The sequence below is a fragment of the Monodon monoceros genome, unplaced genomic scaffold, assembly GCF_005190385.1.
Source record: "Monodon monoceros isolate NGI ecotype Baffin Bay Population unplaced genomic scaffold, NGI_Narwhal_1 Super_Scaffold_7, whole genome shotgun sequence".
Classification (NCBI taxonomy): domain Eukaryota; kingdom Metazoa; phylum Chordata; class Mammalia; order Artiodactyla; family Monodontidae; genus Monodon; species Monodon monoceros.
In genome coordinates this window covers 8,195,192-8,217,990 of record NW_021703784.1, presented here as the reverse complement: position 1 = coordinate 8,217,990, position 22,799 = coordinate 8,195,192, and the positions used below count along the sequence as shown (strand labels likewise).

The window sequence follows — 22,799 nt, the reverse complement described above, 5'->3', positions numbered from 1 at the left end:
GGGAGTTTACAGATGAGGAAACTTGAGGCCCAGACTTCCACAGCCTCTTCTTGCAGCAAGGGAAGGCAAATGATAAAATACTGTTAGTGTGTGTCCAGAAGGGCTCCTAGGGGGCCTCACTGCTGCCTCTTAGCTGCCCTGGTGTGGAAGAAAGAAGGGAAGGAGGGAGGGAGGGAGGGAGGGAGGGAGGAAGGGAGGAAGGAGGGAAGGGAGGAAGGAGGGAAGGAAGGGAGGGAGGAAGGGAGGGAGGAAGGGAGGGAGGAAGGGAGGGAGGAAGGAAGGAGAGCAGGGCCAGCTCTCGCTCCCTGACTCCTCTACCCTGACTTACAGCGCTCTTCAGATGAATTAGGCTCTGGGCCCTCAAGGATTCTAGCTTCTCCAAAGAGGCTCTGTAAGAGTGGGAAACATTTTTGAAAACCTATCCAGGAGAGGAGAGGAGACTTACTTCCCGGTGCTAAGAGAGAAACTGGACCAGAAGTGGGGTGTGGAGAGGGGGAGGGGAAGGGAGGGGTGGATGAAGAAGACAAGACCATCAGAGTGCAAGAGGGTGGAAATGTCCCCCCACCCTATCCTGTGCCAGCCACCCGCCCAGTCTGCAGGCAATGGGCTGGGACAGTGCGGAGCCACAGGGAAGTTGGTCCCTTCATTCCCTCTCCTACCTCAGGCCCTACAGTGGAGGCTCAGCCAGGGTCAGGGAGTAAGAACAGATGGTGTGGGGCTGGCTGGTCTGAGAGTTCCCAATTAGACTTTGTTTCTCATCCTTAAGGCCCTGAGCCCCCAACCCAGCACCCCAGCCCAATTACTGCAGGGCACCGTTAACCCCTGGGTGCCCCAGGCCGTTAATGGAATGTTAATTGGTCTAATGGGTTTCATGTCAACAAGTTCTAATGAGCTCCTTCCTAACGAGCTTGGATCTTTTTTCTAAGCCTGTTTGTCAACACGCTGGCGTTTGGGCTCCAGATGGAGGGCCTCACCTGGCTGGGGAGCTGGAGTTGAGGAAACGGAGTGGGTGCTCCCGGGGTGCCCCTCCCCTCTTCCTGAGGAGTGTCCTTCGGCCCCTTCAGCCACCACCAGCCCATGCACACTGCCTTCCTCGGCTCCTGAGCTCTGGAAAATGGCAGTTTTAGCTCCTTTTGAAGATAATGTCAGTGACAAATTACTTTTTCTTGGATATCATTGTGGGGTTGAGTGTTGCATTAGGGTTTTGGTTTTTTTCTTTCCCTCCTAGCTGCCATATAAGAAAGGTTTCCAACGTTAAAAACAACCTTTTGACGTGGGAAATTTCTCGGTGGTAAATCATTCCTCGTGTGTCCTCCATTTGCGTCTTGGCTGTGTTCCCTCCAGTGCCCTGGTGTCTGGTGACAGAGGGCTGGGGCCCCTGGACAGGGCGGAGCAGCCTCTGGCCACAGACAAATGCCGGAGGCCCTGGACAGGCCTGCTGTGCCCTCCACGCTCCCAAAGAAAGTGCAAAAACGGCAGGTTTCCCCAGAGGCCCGGGTGCCCAGCGATGGCTCAAGGAGTTCCCCGCATCCCAGCTGTGGAGCCTCAGCTCAGAGAAGTCAGATTCCCACACTCCTCTCGGGGATGGTCCCACATGGACCCTCAGCCCCCGAAGCCCAGCTGGAGGGAGGAAGGAGCGCATGTGCGGGTGAGGGGGCGTGTGAAGAAAAGGGCGAGCTTCCGGAGATGGGCACAGCGTCTCCCCCAGCATCAGGTTACCAGACGCTTCTGTGCCTGAGCGAGCAGGGAAGGAAACTTAAGCCCCTGATGAAAAGGCCTCCTGTTTTCTTGCAGGAGCAGCCCCCAGAGGGCAATGGGGCAGTGGCCTAGTGGCCTGTGGTGACCCCAGAGGGGAGGAGGGGGAGGGGCAAGGGCTCCTCAGAAAATTGTTCCCGTGGCCTCTAGCCCCTGCTCCACAGTCCAGCGGGCTGCAGACTGAAAAATCTCTTCTCAGCCTGGACGGTGGTTGTTTCTGGGTGCAGACTCCTCTTAGCCATCTCTCTTTACCCCCAGGTAGGGCAGCTATCCAGCTGTTGCAAGTATTTCTAGGGACAGACTCTAAAACGACCCTACCTCCCATTGATTGGACAGTGAACAAAAGAATGCAGACTAAAGAGTCCTCTTTTTACCCCAGATCCTCCTCATTGAGTTTCCTGTGCTTTGCCTTCGTGATGATTTTCTCATCCGTGGAATGAGGTACCAAAAGACCCAAACTCAAGGTGGAAGGGATTCAGTTGCCCCTAACAGGGGAGAAAATCTGCCTCCAGACTCTGCCCCCAGGCTCCCCCTTCTGGAGGCTGCTGGCACTGCAGCCCCTCAGAAGTTCGCTTTTTCCGGCCAAGGAGCATCTAAGATTGGTGCTCCCCGGAAGGGATCCTGCCTCAGTACCTGTAGGCCTCATCCAAAGTTACCTCATCTGCCAGAGTCACAGGAAAGGCTGAGCCTAGCACACTCCTGAAATACTCCTTTTTCCTTTATTCCCTCCGGGTCCAAAAGAGAGAGATTCCACGTCCAATTTAATATCTCAGAAGTCTTCATTCTCAAGTTCTTTCTGATGTCTCAAGAGGAATATATCCTCTTCCCTCCCCCCCCGAACCCTCTTCACTCCGCTGTTTCCTTCCTTGGGTGTTTTCCACCTCCCAGACAAGACCCAGCCATGAAAATAGGCAATGGTTCCCCGCTTGTGGAGTTTGGCTTCCCCAGGGCTCCCTTCTGAGCCTCTTTGCAGAAGTAAAGCCTGGATCTCGGTGCCTAGTGTGTGTAAGACGGGGTGACCCTGGGTGCTTCTGCTGCAAAGACGTCCTGGCAGCCAATCTTCTGAAGTGAGGCCAGGGTGGGCGAGGTAGGGGTAGTGGTGAGGCAAAGAGGAATTACCTGCAGTCTGAACGTTTCAGCACAGGAAAAGGCATCCCCCCCCCCATGCCTTCTCCACGGGAACCTCTGTTCACTTTCTTCTTTCCCGCTGGACCATCACCTCCCTCCCTGGGGGGAAGGCCTTGCCTCCTCTCATCTGTCTCCCCACCCCAGCACAGTTCTTTGCGTGTAGTTGACACCTGATAAACATTCGTTGAATGAATGTCTGGATTTCCAGTGCTTTCACATATGCACTTCAGGTCAAAGCACACCTGGTACTTCGGAGACTCGGGTCAGCCAGAGCTGATCTGTCCACCTCTTCCTGAAAAAGAACCAACACAACAAGACACACACACACACTCCACATAGGGTCCTGGAGACCCTCCCTTTGACTCCCTCGAACTCCCACAGAATTCAGGTATGTGAACGTTTTGGAAGACCCTGGGGAGGGTGTGGTGGGAGGACATCAGGTGGGAAGAGGACGGAGCCCCAAGGTCCCCAGGGAGAGGAAGGAAGGAGAGGGACGGTCTGACTGTCATACTCTCAAAGGTTGCCCGCTCATCAGCACCCTCCTGTATCAGGCAATTAGCCGTGGTTTCCAGCTCTAAATATTTCAGGGCATCTCCTGCAGCTAAACAGCTCTTTCAGCATTCTGTTTCCTTGGGTGGTACTGCCAGGCTGTCTCCACTTACGCACCACTTTGTGATTCAAGAAGAGACCTTGAGGCCAATGGGGGCAGCTCGCTTATGGGTGATGGGGTGGGGTGGGGGTTGGTACAGTAGAGCCGACGGAACGGGGAGTCTGGAGAGCTTCGGTCCATCCCGGCTTCCCCGGCACTCCCCTCCCCCTCAAACACACACACTTCTCTCCTCTTGGCCTCTGTCTCCGCCTCTGTAAGAGGACCATTTGCTTCGGGCAGCTCTTCTGGCCTCACGTGTGGTTGAACTCAGGGTTGAACCAAGGCCAAGGAACGTCTTCTAAGAGAATGTGCAGGCACATCTGTGTGGCCGTGGTCCCTGTTCCCGGCCTCCTTCCCTTCCGGGAACACCTCCCGGTGGTCGCCCTAGGGTACTTGCTCCACCCTCCAGTCTGAGGAGGAACCAGCGCCCCACGTCCCTCTCCACCACTAGGGGGCGTCGTGGGCACACCTGGGGGGTTAGTGTGGTGCTGGCAGACCCTGGGGACAGGGAGGGGGGATCTGGAACCTTGAGGGCTGAGGCTTCCGCCCCGAGGGTGCAGGTGGCAGCTCCGGGAGGCCTGGGGAAGGGAAAGCACCCTTGACCGTGGGGTGCCCTCATGGCCGCCAGCCCCCCTGAGCTGCCACCAGCCAAGTCCCGCCCCCCCGCCCAGGCCAGAGCTGGTACTGAACAAAGCAGGGCTGCGGGTGCACAGGTTGTTTTACATGTGATGCGAATAGTGTTTCTTGCAAGTCAGCGTAGCGCAGCAAGCCTCACCCCACCCAGGCTTCTCCCCTTAACTCTCGTTCGTCCCCCGCGAAGGGCTTCCAGCCCTTGCTGTATCCAGTCAATCCTGGTGGCCCAGCCTGGGAGCATGTCCAGCCGCTGGTCCCTGGGGCTCCCTGTGCTCAGCTATTAACGGTGCGGCCCCGTTTCTCCCGCCACAGATCCTCCATGTGAATCCATCCCATGATGCAACATGCCTCCCCAGCCCCCGCTCTGACGATGATGGCCACGCAGAATGTCCCTCCCCCTCCCTACCAGGACAGCCCACAGGTGAGTGTGACTGACCGCCGGGAGGGGTGTGGTGGCCTTCCCAGGGGCGGAGGGCAGGGCCAGGCCTCCCTCAGCTCTTCCCCTGCCCGGCCTGGGGCGCCTCTCTGAGAGAGCCCGGCAAAGCCAGACCCCTGAAGGGAGTCACGCCCTTTGCAAAGCCCTGGGTTCAGATCCCACCTGAGGAGCTGTCACCGGCATGGAGGACCGTGGCACCCCAGGGTGCTGCACCTAGTCATGGTCCTGTGCCACACACTCCCACCCCCGCTCACTGCTCAGAGCAGACGTCAGATGGACACATTGAACCCCTCACTCGGGGAGACCCAGGTACAGCTAAATCAAGTGTGCCTCTGAGTGTTTGGGGAAACTCTTGATCAGAGGTTTCCTCTGACAGATCGCCCTAGTCACTTGTCTCTGCCTGCCTATTGGAGGAATCTCCCTTCTCTTCAGGACTCTGTCAGCTTCTATCCAGAAAAAGGCCAGGACTGTTTCTCTACACTCTCCCATCCTTTCCTCGGGTTCCCAGTTTCCATCCCTCAGCTCAGACACGGCAGACCCCGCCCAGGTTCTTCCGAGACTCCCAGGCTGGCTGCACCTCCTGCAGGCCACCCTGCCTTCCTGTTCTCTCCTCTCCTCCTCTGGAAGCCTGGCCCAGCTTCTGTGGGTTGCTCTCTGGAAGTCCTTGAGACCAGTCACTTCTGAACTTCGCTTCCGCGTGTGCGCCTTCCCTCCACGCTTGGTTCTGAGACTCAGAGTTCATCATGAGGCTGTGCGTTCACAGAAGCCTCCACCTCTGCACTTCCCTGTTTTCTCTATTATTAATTGAGTACGTATAATGTGAAATGCACCCAGCTAGAGTATTCCTTCATTCATTTCACAAATGCGCAGTGAGCGCCTACTGTGTACCAGGCCGTCATTCTCATTCTTTCTCCATTGCTGGTCTTTGCCCAGCTCTGCTATCCATCACTTATTAGGCTTTCAGACACAGCCCTTCTCCTGACCACAGGGAAGCTCTGTGCCATATGGAAGGGACACGAAGACGCAGACCCAGGGTGCATCACTTTAGATCCTGTGGCCCCGACACCCGCAGCCTGGTGTGAGCATACGGTGCTGCCCTATCCATGCTGTTATCCGCCCATGAAATGACCGCTCTACAGGGTGTCCAGCACGCGGACCCCCACTGACTCCTACCCCTGTGTAAGTGCAGAAGCACTGACCTTTGAGCGCACGTCCTTTTGTCCCACCCCCGACCCCGCTCCCAGGTGTCAACTCCGTGCTCCTTCCTGGGCTCTCCCCACCCTGACCTCAGCTTCAGCAGACCCTCTGTTCACGTCAGTAGCTCTCCACAAACGACTGTGGGTTGGACTTGGCATTTGTACAGTTCCTCTGTTTGAAAGCTTCCAGGTGTGCAGCTATGTCAGGGCCTTTCCCTCTGTAGTCAGAACCAAGTCGGCCTGGACCAGTGGAGACCTAGGAACGTAAGGGCCATAATGGGGAACAAGCACCATCCTTCTTCAGTAGACCAGACCCATCTGCTGTCTGCTTAGGCAGTGCTGGGGAACCTGGGGTATTGATGAAGAGGCAGGAACATCAGCTTCAGTTGTTTTGTAGCTGGATGCTGGTCTCCGAGCTCCACAGTGGGACTGGGATACGGCAACCGGGACACTGCCTGTGTTTAGCAGGTGGTAGGTGCCGAGGCCTACACTCCCATCCCCAAGGCTCAGGGACAGACCAGGGTAGGGCCAAGAGGTCAGAGAGCACTGGATTGGCATAGCTGGCGGCAGCTGCCTCTCCGCCTCCGGCCCCACCCCCTGTTTTGCCTTCCTGGGAGAAGTTTGGGTTTGGTGGGCATTAGCAGGAGAGCTGCAGAGAGGGCCTGCAGCTGACCCGGGTGCAGTGAAGCAGAGAAACCTAACTGAACTCTCAGCATACAGCTGAGGAGTCATCCATCCCAGCTGCCGAGGGAGGTGGGGAGGTGAGATTGCAGCCCTAAGGTGCTGAGCCCCCCTGAAGCCGCCACTGAGGTGCTCTAGCCTTTTGGGGGAGGAAGGAAGGCTCCAGTCCCCCATCCAAGGCCTCAGAGCAGAAGCCCAACGCACAGGGGCTGTCCCAAGGCTCTCTTCTCTGAGGAGCCACCAGAACCTCACCAGCGAAAATACATATACAGCCAAGGAATAATTTGTTCCGGGGAAGCCACACATCTCCCTGTAACCCCAGTGGTCCAGGAATGAAATCTCAGTGTCCATGGTAAAGTGGGGTCTTTATGGCCTCGGCTAGGCTGTGGCTAGATTCCCATGGGCCTTCCCTGAGTCAAACTTGTTCCCAAGGAAACTGACCAGGATGGGGGATCATGGGGAGAACTTAGGGCATGGACGGAATGGGCGGGATGGAGGACGTGGGTGAGGTCTGCAGGACAAAGTCTTCTGACTCACGGGGAAGGGCTGTTCTCTCCAGAGTGCTAGACTTGGAGGCCAGCTGGCTTTCGGGGCACCCTTCTCTCCACTCTTCGGGGCTTCTAGGAGTGGCTGCCACATGGGAATGTCTTCCGTGTGTTTTCTGCTGGGGAACTTGTTCTTCTTCCTGCCTTCTTCCCTTTGTGCTGTCAGAGGCTGAGCCCCACTTCTCAGGCGAAGCTCATCGTCCTGGCGCATCAGCCACTCTTTGACACTCAGTGTTCTCAGGAAAGCCGGGCCCAGTAGGAGTGTGGGCCAGGCACACAGCGGAATCACTTCCTAAACGGGGCTCTCTGGAGGGGATCCCCCGCTTCCTGTTCATTCCTTCAGGTCTAATCTCATTACTTTTGGACCCAGTATGACTTGCTTTCTCAAGGCCTGGACTGCTGAGCTCTTTTTTTTTTTTTTTTTTTTTTTTGCGATACGCGGGCCTCTCACTGTTGTGGCCTCTCCCGTTGTGGAGCACAGGCTCCGGACGTGCAGGCTCAGCGGCCATGGCTCACAGGCCCAGCTGCTCCGTGGCATGTGGGATCTTCCCGGGCCGGGGCACGAACCCGTGTCCCCTGCATCAGTAGGCGGACTCCCAACCACTGCGCCACCAGGGAAGCCCCTGAGCACATCTCTTTATCACCTCCTCAGAAACCCAGTTTCTGCCACAGGTAGAAATGGACAGTCTCTGCTACAAAGTCCCCAAAATGAAAAAGGAAGGGAGAAGCAGGGCCCTTCCTCTGAGACCAATGCAGTCGTTTTAATAATGTTCCCGTTGTGCTAAGGGCTAGCAATACCGAGCATAATCTATTCAAATGCACAGGAGAATCTCACTTTGGAAAATTAGGAATCTGCATTAAAAAATTCCCAAGCCCCGGACCTTCTTTATAATAAATTAGAATTTTTTTTCAAGGCAAGTTCTTAACTTGGCAATTTCATTTTTGAAGTTTGGGGAATAAAGTTATTAAAAATGAGGGAGGATTTTTCTTCTTCCCATTTTAGTCCAGAAGCATTAATGATTATGGCCCCATGCTGTTTGGGCACAAGCCAAGTGGTATGACAGCTAAGCAGCTTCTGGCCCCTCAGTTCTGTTCCGGTCTGTCCTGGGGACACTCCATGATTACTTGTAAGGATGTCGCTCTGTGTTTATTGTACACTAAAGGCAGATCGTAAGTTTAGAAAATACAAAAGCAACAACCCACTGGAACCCTTCCTGTGGCCTGCTTCCTCCTTCTGGTGGCTCCCTGTCAGAGTCACAGCGCCCTCTGCTGTCCACCTCCTGTACCTCAATTCCGGCATGATGCACCTGAGTCCTTGATCCAGACCCTCACTTTATGCCTCAAGAGGTAGAGCAAGTCATGGGGACTGTGGGAATTCTACGATGATAGTTTAATGAAAACATTGTCTCCAGGGAGACCTGGATATGAGCTAGGCATGTGGTCCCTCCATTCAGTGCCTACATCACTCTTCCGTTCCTTTGCATCTCTAGCCTGGCCATCTGTCACCTGGATTTTCCCAATCCCTCCTCTCACCACCCCAGCACCTCCCCTGATCCTGATGGGATCCTCTGCTATTGTCCCCCTCTCCCGGCAAGTGCCACTGCAGTCTCCCTCCCAGAATTTTCGTGGTAACACCACCACCCTTTCACATCATCCATGCACTCTCTCCACCTCTGAAATGTCATTCAGGTTCTCCCATTTCCTGTAACACTCCATGGGCAACACCACCCACCAAGCAGAGTTCTCCCTCTGTAGCTCCACCAGCAATTTTAGGAAACTGTTAGGTTTACTGGAGGAGGCAGCAGCTTCCCTACCCTCACCTTAAACACCCCCCTCCATACAACACGCACAAACTCCTGCTATCAGTAACCTCCCCCAACTCTTCCGCAAACACAGACACATACCTGCTGTTCCACAAATACCCTTGCCCTTGGCTTATAGGCAAGACAAACATTTTATCTGGTCTATATGTGTATGTATTCAGTGCTCCTCTGTCTGCGTGTCCCCAGCATGTGGGCCGCGTGAGCATTTGACTAGAAAGCAGAAATCCTAGTGGGATCCAGCCTGAGCCACTAGGCACAGCCCCCTATGAATGTGGGCACTCAGTTCGCAGTTTGGATTAGGAACCGACTGCTACGCAAGTAGCTGGGTGCTTATGTAGCATGACGTAACGATGGGTGATATTAAATGGGTTCTGGTAATTCACCAAGGATGCAGCCTCGTTATTGACCAGAGGGAGGCAAGAAAGGCAAAACTCTCAGTCCAGGACCAGTATGGGAAGCTCATTTCAGAAGGAAGTCAAGCACTTGCTTGGGACCCTCTGTCCCCCTGCATCCTTCTGCAACCCTCAGAGCCAGGAGAACGGTGTTCAGGAGCGCAGGACGCTGTGCTTGGAGATACCCATCTTGTACCAGGAAGGCTAAGGCTGGGCCAGCCATGTCGGGGGAGGTCAGACCCGTCTCTCTTGCCCTCTGAGTGTACCTTTTTTCCCTCCCTGTCCCGGCATCATTCCCCCTCTGCACGGAGCCAGGGGAGCAGACATCTGGGGAAGCTGGATGGGCTTTGATCAGTTATTAGGATCCCCATGCTGGTTTCATTAACCGGAGGGGGAGGAGGAGGGGAGGGGGCTGGGGCCCCTGGCTGTGAATCCCGCCCCCCTTTCCAGGCCATGCAGCTGGGCCGGGCAGAAGCGGGTTCAGATGTTTTCACACTTTACATTCCTCTCATCCCTTTAGGGGCTGGAGCCCCCTGCCTCGCAGGGCCTCCTGTTCAGCTGCTGGTGAGACACATTGGCTCTGCAGCAACAGAGTTAATTCCACAGCTTTGAGAGTCCCCCTAAGCCTTTTCTGTGGCTGTGATTGACGGCTCCCTCTGCCCCTGGGGCCAACACCCCTGGGACGCTATGGGTGACCTGCCTTCCCTCACTTTGACTCATCAAAACGGACTCTTCTCTTTCTTTTTTATTTTCTGCTGGGCCTTTCTTCTCTCTGTGCACAGTGACCTCTCTCTCTGGCCTGCTTGGGTCACCCATGTTTTTAAACTGGACGTGTCCCTCAACTCCAGCTCACTCCAGACCTGGATTCTTCAGCGTGGCAAAGGCAAAAATAGCCTTTGGGTCTGACTGTGGGGCCTTATGCCTCATTTAGGAGACAGTGGGCTAGGAACAGGACTTTGCTGGAAGAAACACTCTCTCTCATGGCCTTGTTTAGGGTTTTTATTTGATGAACTTCCTACCTGAATTCTTATAGTCACCCAAAAAACACAGACATTTTGTCTATCCTCTTGCTTCCAAGCAGAATGAGTGCTTTAAACAGCTACAAAAATAGTTAATGGCCCGAGTAGACAAAGCTTAAAATAAATCAGGAACAGGTGATCCCTCAGCAGCGGGCCTAAGGAGCCGGAACCTGCTTTGCCCCCCTTTCCGGTTGATCTCCTAGGAGCTCCGGTGCCTGCGTAGCCCGGCGGGAGGGGGATGGGTGAGCACGGCCCTCGTTGCGTGTTGTCTTTGGAGTCTGTGGTCTGGAGGAGGAAGCGTGGGCTGAGTCAACTCAGTGCGGTAGAAATTCAGGAACCCACTGCACTGCTGATGAATTATACAAATTTGGACAAGTAATTACAGCACTATTTCTTTCATTCACTCAGCCGTTTCATAAACATCAGGGTCTTGCAGACCCTGTGCCACGTGCCGGGGACACAGAATTAATAGTTCGCGCCCTAATGGAGCTTATTTGGGGCCATTCTGCATCGGTAAAGTGGGAATAACTTCTGCCCTCCCTGCCTCACCGGGTTGTTGCGAGTGTGGGTGTGAAAAGTCCAATGGTGTTTTCCAGCTTTCTTTCACCCATGACCCTGACATTGATTTTTTCACTCTATCTTCTGTACGTCTCCAGTAGCCAAGATTGGATTGAACTTTAATTACTCTCCTTTGTATTGGGAACACAATAGGCGTATCAAGTATGTGTTTCTAGCTGTAAACACACTCCCTTACACACATACACAAACATACGGGAACTCACTGGTGTGGGACTATTATACAAGCGAGGTGTCCTCCAGAGATGGATGGGAAAGACCGTGCCCAGGAAAGTGCACGAAGCTGGGAGGTGAAAGTCCACAGCCTTCGTCCCTTTAGCCACGGGTCAGCAACCCACAGAAGTGCAGGCAGGGCGGCAAACACTTTCAAGCCTCATTTTGTAAACCACTGCTTACAAACCCTTTTAAGTTAATTGATTGCTTAGGACCCCCATTTTACACCACGAAGTAACTTTCCTGTGGTTTGTTCTATCTGGTCGGTCCTGGGATGAGAATGTAGGTGACCCAGGCCTGCTGTTCCAGGAGGCTCTTTCAGCGAAATCGGGCTGCCCTTCTCTGCCTCTGGCCCTTCCTGTCCCTGGGCTGACTGGGTTGGGGGATATTTGGAGGAGCCATGGTTGACTCCTCTCCATTCTGGATCCCTGAGCCTTTTAACACATCACTCTCTCATTTCCTCATCCAGTCGGTCATTCAGTCATTTAACAAACATGCTGGGACCCCATGGGAGCCAGGCATGATGATGGGAGCTGGGAATCCAGTCCACTGAGGGAGACAGACAAATGGGGGCCCGAAGTGTTACGGGGTTTAAGGTTTGACGCACAGGCAGATAAGGGGGGGGGTCCAGGCTACCTGGGCAGGAGGTGTGGAGGATTGGGAAAGGCTTCCTGGGAGAGCTGATGCTGCCTCCAGCTGAGTCTTGAAAGAGGGGTAGGTTTGCATGTGATGGGGGGTTGGGGGGGCAGGGTGGGGAGGCGTGGACAGGTCCTGCTGAGGCAGCCCCAGATGCAAAGGCATAAAGATGTAAAGCATCGGGGGGGTTCAGGCACCCACACGCAGGAGGGTCTGCTGGGGTGCGGGCAAGGGGTGGGGTGCTGTACCGGAGACAAGGCTGAGTCCGTGAGCAGGTCCCGGCCTGGGGCGCCCTGTGGGCTATGCCCTCCCCCAAAAACCATCTGTTGTGCCCCCCACCTGTTCAGGCCAAACCTGATATTTACTAAATGGCTTCAAGCCCTGACCTCATCCCAGGTCCTTGGACTCTCTCCTGGTTGCGAGGAAACCAGATCTGGCCCTACTGGCTTACCCTGGCCCTTCAGGGAGCGTCAGCCCCCCCCCCGGCAGGCCCAGCCCAGCTCAGCCCAGCCCAGCCCTGCCCTGTTGGAGCCTCAGCGGCCCCTAGTGGGCTGGGCCTGTGCAGCCCCCCATGTTCTCAGAACACAAGGCTTCCCTGGCCTAGTGGGCCAGCTCTGGGGATGGGCAACCCACACCCTGCCAGGTCAGAAGAGGGGTGTCCCCTTAGGAGGGGTGTCTGTGCCGAGTCATGCTGGCAAGGTGCAGACCTAGGTTGCCCAGGGTTTGCAGAAAGGACCTGTGGGAGGTGCATGGATGTACGCGTCGTAAAGAGCAGGGCTGCTGCAGGGGGACAGGTGTACGCAGGGGGACATGGGAGGTGTAGGTGCCAGGTGTCTGGGGCCGGGTGTGGACAGGCAGTGGGGTTTGGATTCAGAGGACAGGGCTAGCAAAAATAAGCATTAAAAATGCTTAGAAACCAAGATTCACTGAGCCTCTGGGGTGCGCAATAATGTACCCTCACATATGGTCACTGTAGGCCTGGCAAGAGGTATTATTAGCTCCATTTTTACCTGAGAGGGAAACTGAGGCTCAGAGGAACTGAGCTATTAGTCCAAGGTGGCATCGCTAGCGATGGGTAACGTCTCCTTCCACGATACCACGGCCCCTCTCCCTATGGCGGGGCCCACGCCTCTCCCACTTCTCTGGGTGCTTATGGGAGAGAGGGTTCCTTCAGCAGGGTCAGGACTCCCAGGGCAGCACAGGTAGCGGAAGCAAAAGTGGCCAACTGGAGTGTGGGCCGCAGACTGCTGGCTGCAGGGATTATGTTAACGGTAACCACTGTGCGCTGAGAACCTATGAAGGCCCGCTGCTTTGCATGCATTATCTCATTTAATGCTGACTACCCTGCATCTTAGCTATGACTACTCCCAATGTGTAGATGAGGACCCTGGATCAGAAAGATTGACCAGCTCTGGGCTGGATGCCCACCACTCCTAATAAATATGTGGTCAGGGACTGTGACTTCTCTGTTGTGGCCTGAGGCATTCGGGGTCAAGAGGGTCAATCTGCAGCTGAAAAGGTATCAATGGATGGGAAGGCCCACCCACTCCACACCAGTCATCCCTGCATCCCGTAGGTGCTGTGGACACTCTGTCTCAGACTCTGGGGCTGCAGCTGGGGCTACAACAGATGTGGTCCCTGCCCTCCAGGATGCCCCAATCTAGTGGGGGGAGAGGCAAGTGGGCAGACGTGGCTGAACGGTGTCCTCAGGGCCTGGAAGCCCAGAGCAGAGGGCCCTGACCCGTAGCTGATGCTCAGCCACATCCACTGAAGGAGGCAGCCATCCTCACGACAGTGGTGAGAGGTCGGGAGCGTCAGTGCCATTTCACAGATGAGCAAACTGAAACCCGGAAAGGCAAGGTTACATGTCCAAGGTCGGCTAGCAGCGAGTGGCAAAGGCGGGAATCCGTTCTATCTGATGCCAATGTCTCATGCACACTCCCTCCCTGGGATGCTAGAAAGACCCTGGCAGTATCCCCCATCTGAGCCACCTGCTCCCACCTCCCAGGAGCAGAAGGGAGGAGCTCTCCGTGGCAGCTGGCGGAAGGCGGCCGCTGCAGGTCTGTGCGCCCTGAAGCTTGAAGCCCTGCGCGGTCAGGGAGGTGAACACAGTAGCACTGAGCCACCCTCAATCAACAAACCACCCTGCTCTTCCTACTTGGGTTCCACCGGAAGCACCGTTTCTGGCACAACCAGTGTTTGGGGAGTTGATCTGTGAGGTCTGTTGGGGGCTGGGGAGATGGGGGCCGGCGACAGGATGGGTGGGCTCGAGGGAGACCCAGAGCCTGATGCTGGGGAGTGACACTCCATCTGACGCTAGCGCCCTTCCTCTTCTGCCCCTTTCCACCCAGGGGAAAAGTCTTCCTATTCTCCTCTTCAAAGAAAAGTAATTAAATACGATCACTCCCACAGTGTGATTTAGTCAGAAAGCCCTTGGTTCCTGTCTCAACCTCGGCAGAAACTGTCTGTGGTCTCCAGCAATTTCTCTGCTGCAGTGGCTTCTGTTTTCTCATATGTAAAATGGGAGTGCCACCAACCCATTGCACGGGATCCCTGTTGGACGTGAACCCCCAGGGAGAGACTTCATTAGCTTGTTGGAACACAACGTGCCACTCTCCCCTACAACTGGGAAAGGGTGATCCTTAGCAGGAAGGAAAGTATCAGTGGGGCGTTCCAGTGTCAGTGAGGGAGACTAGGTAGGCAGGTGAGCACCTTGTAAATCACACCACACAGCATCCCCTGCTCATTTTCATGGCCAGACTAGACTGTCGGAGAGGCTGGATCTCTCAGCCCCTGCAGGGCATCAGGAAATTTCATCTCAAGGTGTCACAAACTGAGAATCTGGACAGGGCCCTTTTGCTCCCAGCTTAATGCAGGGCTGGTTCCAGCTGGATGATAGAGCAGAGTCCAGTGGCTGGAGCATCTATGGGAGGCAGGAGGACGGCAAGGACCCTGTGTAGGTTCTGGACCCAGTACCGCAGCTCCCAGCGGGCAGGCCCTCCTGGGGAATGCTGCCATCCTTCCCCACCCGCTAGTCGTTATCCTATTCTCTTAATCAAGCCTCACAGCCTGCCTGGGTAGATGTCCAGTGCTGTCCTTGGAGGAAGGCTCCGGGTCTGAGACCAGCTGTGGGCACACCAAGTGGCCTCATAGAGTGTAGTTTCTTCATATGCCAGAGCGAGGAGAATAGGAGAAAGTTACTTGGAGAGAAACTCTGACACTAGTGGTGTGCTGATAAATGTTTAACAACCAGCTCTCTGGCTGGGGGTTAGAAAGAGGGTTGATTTGCAGCCTTTGCCAGTTTCTGTGGTGTAATTACTCCCACCATGGTCAGCTTCAGGCTACCGATATGATATCAACCGGCTTGCAAAATTCCTGACAATTTACCAGTTGGCTTTCATAGGCCAGAGCAAGGGATCTCCGCCTCTCCCCCCCGCTTCTGTTCTTTAGGCCTAGAACCTTCCCCCAAAACCTCACCACCCGACACCCTCAACCCCCTGCTCCCGGGCCCTGGGACAGCTGCGGGCCTCTCCCTCTGAGCTCCAGTTCTTGAGAAATGGGTGTCTCTGGCTAGAAGAAGAAATCTATTTGAAGATAAACATTCTCCCAACCTGGAGGAAATGCAGAGTTTGCTGAACTGGCCCCCAGGAGCTAAATAAATTTGAATCATCGTCCTCCTCAGGCCAGCTCTGCTCTCTTCTCCCCCGGCCCGGCTCTCTGAGCCCCAGTAACAGCCTCTCAGCTGGGGCCGGCGCTTGGGATGCTGACAAGTGACCACTTTTTTTTTTTTTTTTACATCTTTATTGGAGTATAATTGCTTTACAATGGTGTGTTAGTTTCTGCTTTATAACAAAGTGAATCAGTTATACATATGTTCCCATGTCTCTTCCCTCTTGCGTCTCCCTCCCTCCCACCCTCCCTATCCCACCCCTCCAGGCGGTCACAAAGCACCCAGCTGATCTCCCTGTGCTATGCGGCTGCTTCCCACTAGCTATCTATTTTACGTTTGGTAGTGTATATATGTCCATGCCTCTCTCTCGCTTTGTCACAGCTTACCCTTCCCCCTCCCCATATCCTCAAGTCCCTTCTCTAGTAGGTCTGTGTCTTTATTCCCGTCTTACCCCTAGGTTCTTCATGACCTTATTTTTTTTTTCTTAGATTCCATATATATGTGTTAGCATACGGTATTTGTCTTTCTCTTTCTGACTTACTTCACTCTGTATGACAGACTTTACGCTTTCCTCTGGGCCCCAGCTGGGCTTTTGGCCACACCTTCCCCCAAAGTCCTGTCTAGAAAGAGGAGGTGAGAGGAAAAGGAGCCCCTCCCCTCAGTCCTCCCACTCCTAGAAGCTCATCTGCATAGAAACCCCTTGTGGATTCCTTCAAGGACGCGAGGAAATTCACCCTTAGTGCACTGAGCAGAGCAGGGCACACCAGCCTACCCTGTATTTTACGCTTAAACGAGCCGTGCATTGCTTTATGAAAGATGCACATGCTGGAGTTGAACTACAACCACCCCTCCATATGGGGAAAACTTTATAGAGTTTCCAAAGCACTTTTACACACCGTACGTCGTCTAATCTGAGCCCCACGCCAACCCTGGGGGTGGGCAGTGGTCATGAAAGCACCCTCACGGCGTCCGAGTCTGTCACAGTTAAAAGGGACTTCAGATGTCACCTACGCCAGCCCACCCAGCTAGAGAGCGTCCATCGCCTCCGCGGGAGTCTCTGCTTGGCCCCTGCACCAGTGAAAACTCACCACTTCCGGGAGGCAGCCCATCCCAGCCTTGGAGAGCTCAGAGGCTTGGAAACTTACTATTTGGGTTGAGCCCAAATGTGTCTCTGCATTTTACAGATGTAAGGCATCGGTTGTAGTTTGACGCTTTAGGGCATACAGAACAGAACTGACACAATCTAATCCCTCATTCAGATATTCAAAGGGGGCTCTCACGTCTTTCCATCTCCCTCCCATCCCCCAAATCTTCCTTAACATTGCAGATTCCTACAAATATTCCTCAGAATCCCTTGAGCAGCCTGGTCCACCCTCCTCTGAGTGTACTTCCCTGCACCTGTCTCAGCTTAGTAGGTGGGGCTGGAAGCTTTGTGTGAGCTTTGTGTGAGCTTTGTGCCTCTGCTGATGGGTCCTCACAGAGCATCAGTTTGGGGTTTTTGTTTGTTTGTTTGTTTGACAGACACAGTACACTGTGGACATACTGAGCCTTCTGTCAACTGAAAGGTGCTGCTAAACGATGTCTCTCCTCTTCTGCACTTATATTATCGATTTTTTTTTTTTTTTTGCCGAAGTGTTGGAAGTGTTAAATTCCAACTTATTAGACAAGAATTAATCTTATTAGACTTAGCACGTTGCCAAAATCTGTGAAGATCATTCGGATCCCGGTTTCATGTCACCCATAAGTTTGTTGAGCGTTTCTTCAGACATCCTCTAAATCACTGATAAAAATATTGAAGAAGAGAGTTGAGGAGAAAGCATGTGGCATCTCCTAGAAGCCCTCCTCCCTCTGACATCTCTCCTCTAATTGTCATCCTTTGGGTGTAGCTTCCTAAACCACACAATTGTCCACCAGACCACGTCGCTCCATGTTTTCCACGAGGATATCATGGGAGGTACCTTGCTGAGGTCATTTACACCATGTAACTGAAAATGTCTACCATTTTCCTGATCTGCCAGCTCAGTGATCGTGTTAAACCCAGAACTGGGATCCATTATAGCAGGCATTCATCCTAGTCACCCCAGTGCCTAGTACATGGTGGCGACTTGAGAAGTATTGAGAAGAACTTGATAATCAGTTGCATTGGTGAATGAAAGAAACTAGCCCAGATCAGTGTGAAGATTAGAAGTATACTTAGTTTGTCTGATTCCACCTTATTTCTGTATTTTGAAAATTAGAACAGCATTTGTTTCTACTTTCTTTCTTACAGCACCTCTTTAATACTCATGAATCCTAAAAGGACACCAGTTTGCTTACTGATGAAAAGGAAGAACTTAGGAAAGTTGAGGGATTTGCTCAAAGTCAAAAAGCTATTAACAGGAGACAGTAAGAGTCAAGCATGGTACCTTGCTGGCCTCAAGGTACCATGATGCTCTGTCTAGCACTGAGTTTGGGAAAGGTCCCCCAGCTCAGCTAACAGTGACAAGGATATTTCTTCCTAACAAAAAATGATGGGGATACAGTATATTTCTTTTATAGTCTCAATTTTATTTACCACCCATCACTCATTAATTCATTCACTTAACAAATATTTGTTGAGCATTGACTAGTGCCAGGCTGTTCTAGACCCTCGGAATACAACTGTTAACCAGCCCTCTTTGAGCTTACATTTGAGTTGGAGGTGGGAGAGAAAATAACTCAGCAAGTAGATATATAGCATCTGGTCATGATAAGGGCTATGAAATATATAGTCATAATAAGGGCTGTGAAATAAGGCAGAGTAAGGGGATAGCAGGGGCAGAGGGACTCTATTTTACTGTGAAGATGTGGCACGTGAACAGAGATCTAATGAAGAAAATGAGACAGCAAGTGTTTTGTGCTTGTATTCGTGGAAGTACAGTACTCTTTCTTCCAAAAAGCAGGGACCTAGATCATACGGTAAACTTTCCAGCTGTGAAGTATACGATTCTTTCAAGGTGTGTTCACTTGTTTATTCCCTCATTCATTTTCTAAGCAAACACTAAGCATCCAGTCTGTGTCAGTTGGGTGCCGGGGATGAAGGTGTGAACAAGGTATTAGCTCGGGAGGCAGACAAGGGCGTCAAGCCCAAGAACACAGTGGGTGAGAGCTGTCAGGCTCTGTGGGCCGGTTGGAGGAAAGCAATAGTTGAGGCATGTCACCACACGTGACATTTCAGGGATCCATTTAAGGAAAATAAAATATAAAAGCATCAAGTTCTGTTATGATGGTTACCCAAAATTTAAAAGCCATTTAGCCATTTCTTTAAATGAAATCTTATACGGAAAGTCCAATATAGAATATATTTTTAAAAGGTGCTCTGATTGGCACAAACTTGGGAACCCAGGGGCACCTTCAAAAACATGTAACATAGGAGGGGAACTACTACGCTAAATATTTGTTATGGCTAAGAACAGAAATCTGTTCATCGTCCGCTACAACCTGCTTATCTTCAAGTGCCCAGGTAAACCAAATTTGCAGAGCACTCAATTGTCAGTCAAAACCATTAAAAGTTACCTCTGGCTTGTGTTAAATGGGATAAACCTCTGCCCAGTCGAGAACTGACTCAGCTATCTTTTTCCTGCTCTCCAAAGTCATCAAATCAAACCTAGCACTGCCCAGTACAACCCAAGTGACTCATAAGCACAATTTAAAGGGTTCATCATTCTGTTTTTTTCTGCTTCTGGCCAGAGGCCACCACCTTAATTTGCATTAAGAACCATCACTTTTATTTTATTTTTTTACATCTTTATTGGAGTATAATTGCTTTACAATGTTGTATTAGTTTCTGCTGTACAACAAAGTGAACCAGCTGAATGTATACACATATCCCCATATCTCCTCCCTCTTGAGCCTCCCTCCCACCCTCCCCATCTAGGCCCCTAGCCCCTCTAGGTCGCTTTTAAAGTGAGCTCACTTCCACACCACCTGATTTTGGATGGTCCTAAATCGTTCCCCAGAATTTTCTCATTTGAGAAAACACCAGCTTTCTTCCCACTGCAGCATATGTACAAATGGACGCTCGTTATACCCTCACATTTCTCTCATACACGTTCTGTTATCCACACACACACCCCACAGGACGAGGTGGACCTCACAGTTCCAGCCGGGGAACCAGTGGTCCTGGCCCTACTAACCCACGCCTCCTCTCTGTCTCTGCAGATGACGGCGACCGCTCAGGCCCCCTCTAAGGCCCAGGCTGTCCACATCGCCGCACCCTCGGCTGCTGCCAGCACACCTGTGCCCAGTGCCCCCATCGACCCCCAGGCCCAGCTGGAGGCTGACAAGCGAGCTGTGTACAGGTAGGAGACACTTCAGCCGGGCCATGCGCAGGAGCCCCCAAGCGGCCTCAGGCCCAGCTCAGCCATGAGAGATGTGAGTGCAGGCCAGCAGGTGGGCTCATGGAAGCCAATAAATAGCCAGGGCCAGGTCCCTTCTCTCTGAAGTCACTCCAGAGAGCCCTCAGCTGGCCATGCAGGAATTGTCCAGGGAGGGAGATGAGGCCTGGGCTGTGTCTTCTAGGATGGCCTCTTCCTCAGCCCAGCTGGGGAGATGAGCCCTGAGGAGCATCAGAGCCCTCCACTCAGCAAACGGGCAGCTGCCTCAGGACTGTCCTGGCCCACATGCCCCGTCATCGCCTTCATTCCAGCACTCGCCATCCAGGACTCGGTTGTGAGCAAAGCTTTAGTACGCCTGGAAACCACCGGGAGCGCTCGTCAGAACACATGTATCTGGACTCCGTGCTCAGAAATGCTGAATCAGTAGGTCAAGCTGTAGGAGGAGGGTATGAATGTTTAACAAGCATTCCAGGCAACTCTAATGCAGCTGGTGCTTGGACCACACTGTGATTCATGGTAGCCTTTGGTTTTTAGCAATAGAGGTTGTACACGACTGTGTAGGTTCTGGCACCCTCCCCGAGATGGGCAGTTTGCTGAGAGCAGGCGGCTTGTGTCATTTTACTCTGTATCAGCCCCTTGTACCCAGGGCTGGGCCCTGAATGTAGCAGAGGGTGGGAAGGGCTCAGGGAAATTCCGGTCTGTCTTGTGTACATTGTTGGGGTGAAGATGCGGTCCTCTGAGGGCAGACCTGAGCGATGTCCCAGCAGGGATTTCGGTCATCCTTTATCCATGGGGAGCCCACATCACTAAGAAAAGATGCCCAAGTCAGCACCCGGTATTGAGGTTGGACCCTTGCTCACATTCGCTCGTGTGAGCACATGCATTCGCGTGTATCAGCAGTGGGGCCGACCCCTGGCTGAGCGTGTGCTGCAGCGGGCGCTGACTCCAGCCACACGTGGACTGGCCCACCCAGCCCCGCCCATGACAGTGGCTTTATGGCAATGGTGATAATTATTGCCGTTATGATCATTATCACTGGCATTATTTTTAGTTACTCAGATGAGCTGAATGCCTCTAATGCCAACAGTTGGGAGTCCAAAGCAGTGGGCCCTGATCTCTAGATCCTGACACAAGGTCCTTCCCAGGCCTGGATAACACAGCTCCCGGGCCCCAGCCTGCCCGGCGCACAGGCCAGGCCCAGCTCCTGCGGGTAGAGACCTCTGCCTTGGGCCCCAAAGAATGCCAGGATCTGGTCACAGGACCTGTCAGAGACCCTGAGGAGGACCCCAGCTCCCCTGCCCCCAGCATGGGACCTACACTCCTGTCCTCCCTTCACACTTGCCTTGAACCCTTGCTATTACTACGTGGAGGCGTTGTGCTGGGCTCCAGCGGAAAGAGGTAAATCATAAAGGTTATGCATGGGCTGTTCCCTGCCTCTCCAGGAACGGAGACATAATGCAAACAAGAAACCAGCATAGAGTGGTCAGGGCTTTGACAGAGAAGGCTTCATGGGGGAAGCAGTAGAGTCTGATCTTCAAGGCTGAGTAAGAGAGCTCAGCAGGAGGAGAAATGGGGGGTCAGGAACTTCCGGCAGAGGAGAGCCTGGTGTGTTCCCAGGACGGTCAGTGGCCAGAGCAGCTGGGCACGGGAAGATGAGGCTGCACAGGGCCTGTAGCCTCACCTTGTGCCTGGTGGCAGAACAGAAACAGGGAGCGAGAGTGGCCTGGCCTCTGAAAACTGCCCCGTGGTCTGATGACTTTGGGTACAGTCATCACACCCCCTTTAAATCCCTGCTGCTCCAAGTGTGGTCCGTGGGCCAGAAGCATCGCGTCACCTGGGAGCTCATTGGAGACGCAGAATCTCAGGCCCCACTCGACCTGAGGATTCCTGATCTGCACTTTGACAAGATCCCAGGTGATTCATATTCGCACTGGAGACGGATCCCTGACACCTTCTCGGACCCCCAGGGGCAGGGACCTGTAGTGAGCACAGATCTTAGTCTAGAAAGACCCCAAATTAGTGGCCTAACATAAAGTTTCTGGAAACCTAGGCTTGAGCCCTACCTCCTCCTTGTACTCGTCTCTCTGAGCGTTGGTTTCAGGACAGAACCTAATCAGTGGTTCGGCAAGAATTACGAGACAGCCCATGCCAGCACCTGGCTCCATGTCTGGCACAAAGCAGACGGTTCCCTTGTTCCTGCCAATGGGCTCCACGTGCTCCATAGCCCTTCCCAAGATCCCAGGCTCAGACCCCACCCAGGCCCAGCCAGGAGGTGGGCCGCGTCCCCAAGGGAGCTGTCCACCATGATGTCACCTGAAGTACAAAGGCCCAGATCTTCCCTCAACTAACATGCCTCACCTCCACATCTGAGATTCACCCTCTCCCATGGGGCTGTCACCTCACAGCCCATGGCATTTGAGCAAATTATCTCTGCAGCTGTCTGACCATGAAGAAGAAATCCCAGGCTGGATACCACCAATAGTCCAGCCAAACAAGGCTGCCCGGCACCTCAGGACGACGGAGCAGAGGGACATCAGCACCCTTGCCCAGTTCTTTCTTCTGCAGCCCTGCTTGTCCCAGGGCCCCCAGGGTGTCTCCCATGACCACCCCTCTCCCATTAGTGCCAGCCGCCCTCTCCACCGCCCTTGCGGGCTGAGGGGAGACACTCCACCTCCCATAGGGTCGGGTAATTCTAATTAGATCTGCCCGCCTGGGGCGGCCTGGCTGCTCAAAGCACCTCAGGGAGTCAGCATTTCATGTCCATAAATGTAAGCATCCCCTCTCCACGGAGATTAGTGCCCCGCGCCGACTTTTGGGTGTCCCCGCCGAGGCCCCTCCCTGAACTACTTCGAAGAACGAAGGTGGGGGAGGCCCCTCCCTGGCCAGGCCCGCAGGGCGGCATCGGGCAGTGCGACAAGCGGGAAGGAGCCTCCTGGTGCCCTGAGGTTTTATTTGTGTAGGAGGATGTGTTGATGAAATGTATTGGTTCCTTCTGATGTGGCAACTCTGCGTGTGGGGTGGGGGGAGGGGGAAGGGAGGCAGAGTCTGTCTTGAATTGGATCATACCAGAGCATCATCTGGGCTGATCAGCA

General features: G+C 53.6%; 1 protein-coding gene across 6 annotated transcripts in view; it reads left to right on the top strand.

Moving 5' to 3' along the window:
* Positions 1-22,799, top strand: part of PKNOX2 (PBX/knotted 1 homeobox 2) — a 258,304-nt gene that overhangs the window by 177,318 nt on the left and 58,187 nt on the right. For 5 of the 6 annotated variants that reach the window (XR_003791451.1, XM_029208078.1, XM_029208075.1 and 2 more), the window contains 2 exons: positions 4,478-4,586; positions 19,532-19,671. Coding sequence is in view for 5 of the 6 variants with exons in the window: in XM_029208078.1 (XP_029063911.1) it covers positions 4,500-4,586; positions 19,532-19,671 (227 nt within the window). In the remaining variant the exon portion in view is untranslated. The remainder of the gene's footprint in view (positions 1-4,477; positions 4,587-19,531; positions 19,672-22,799) is intronic. The other variant, XM_029208079.1, reaches the window with a different exon arrangement.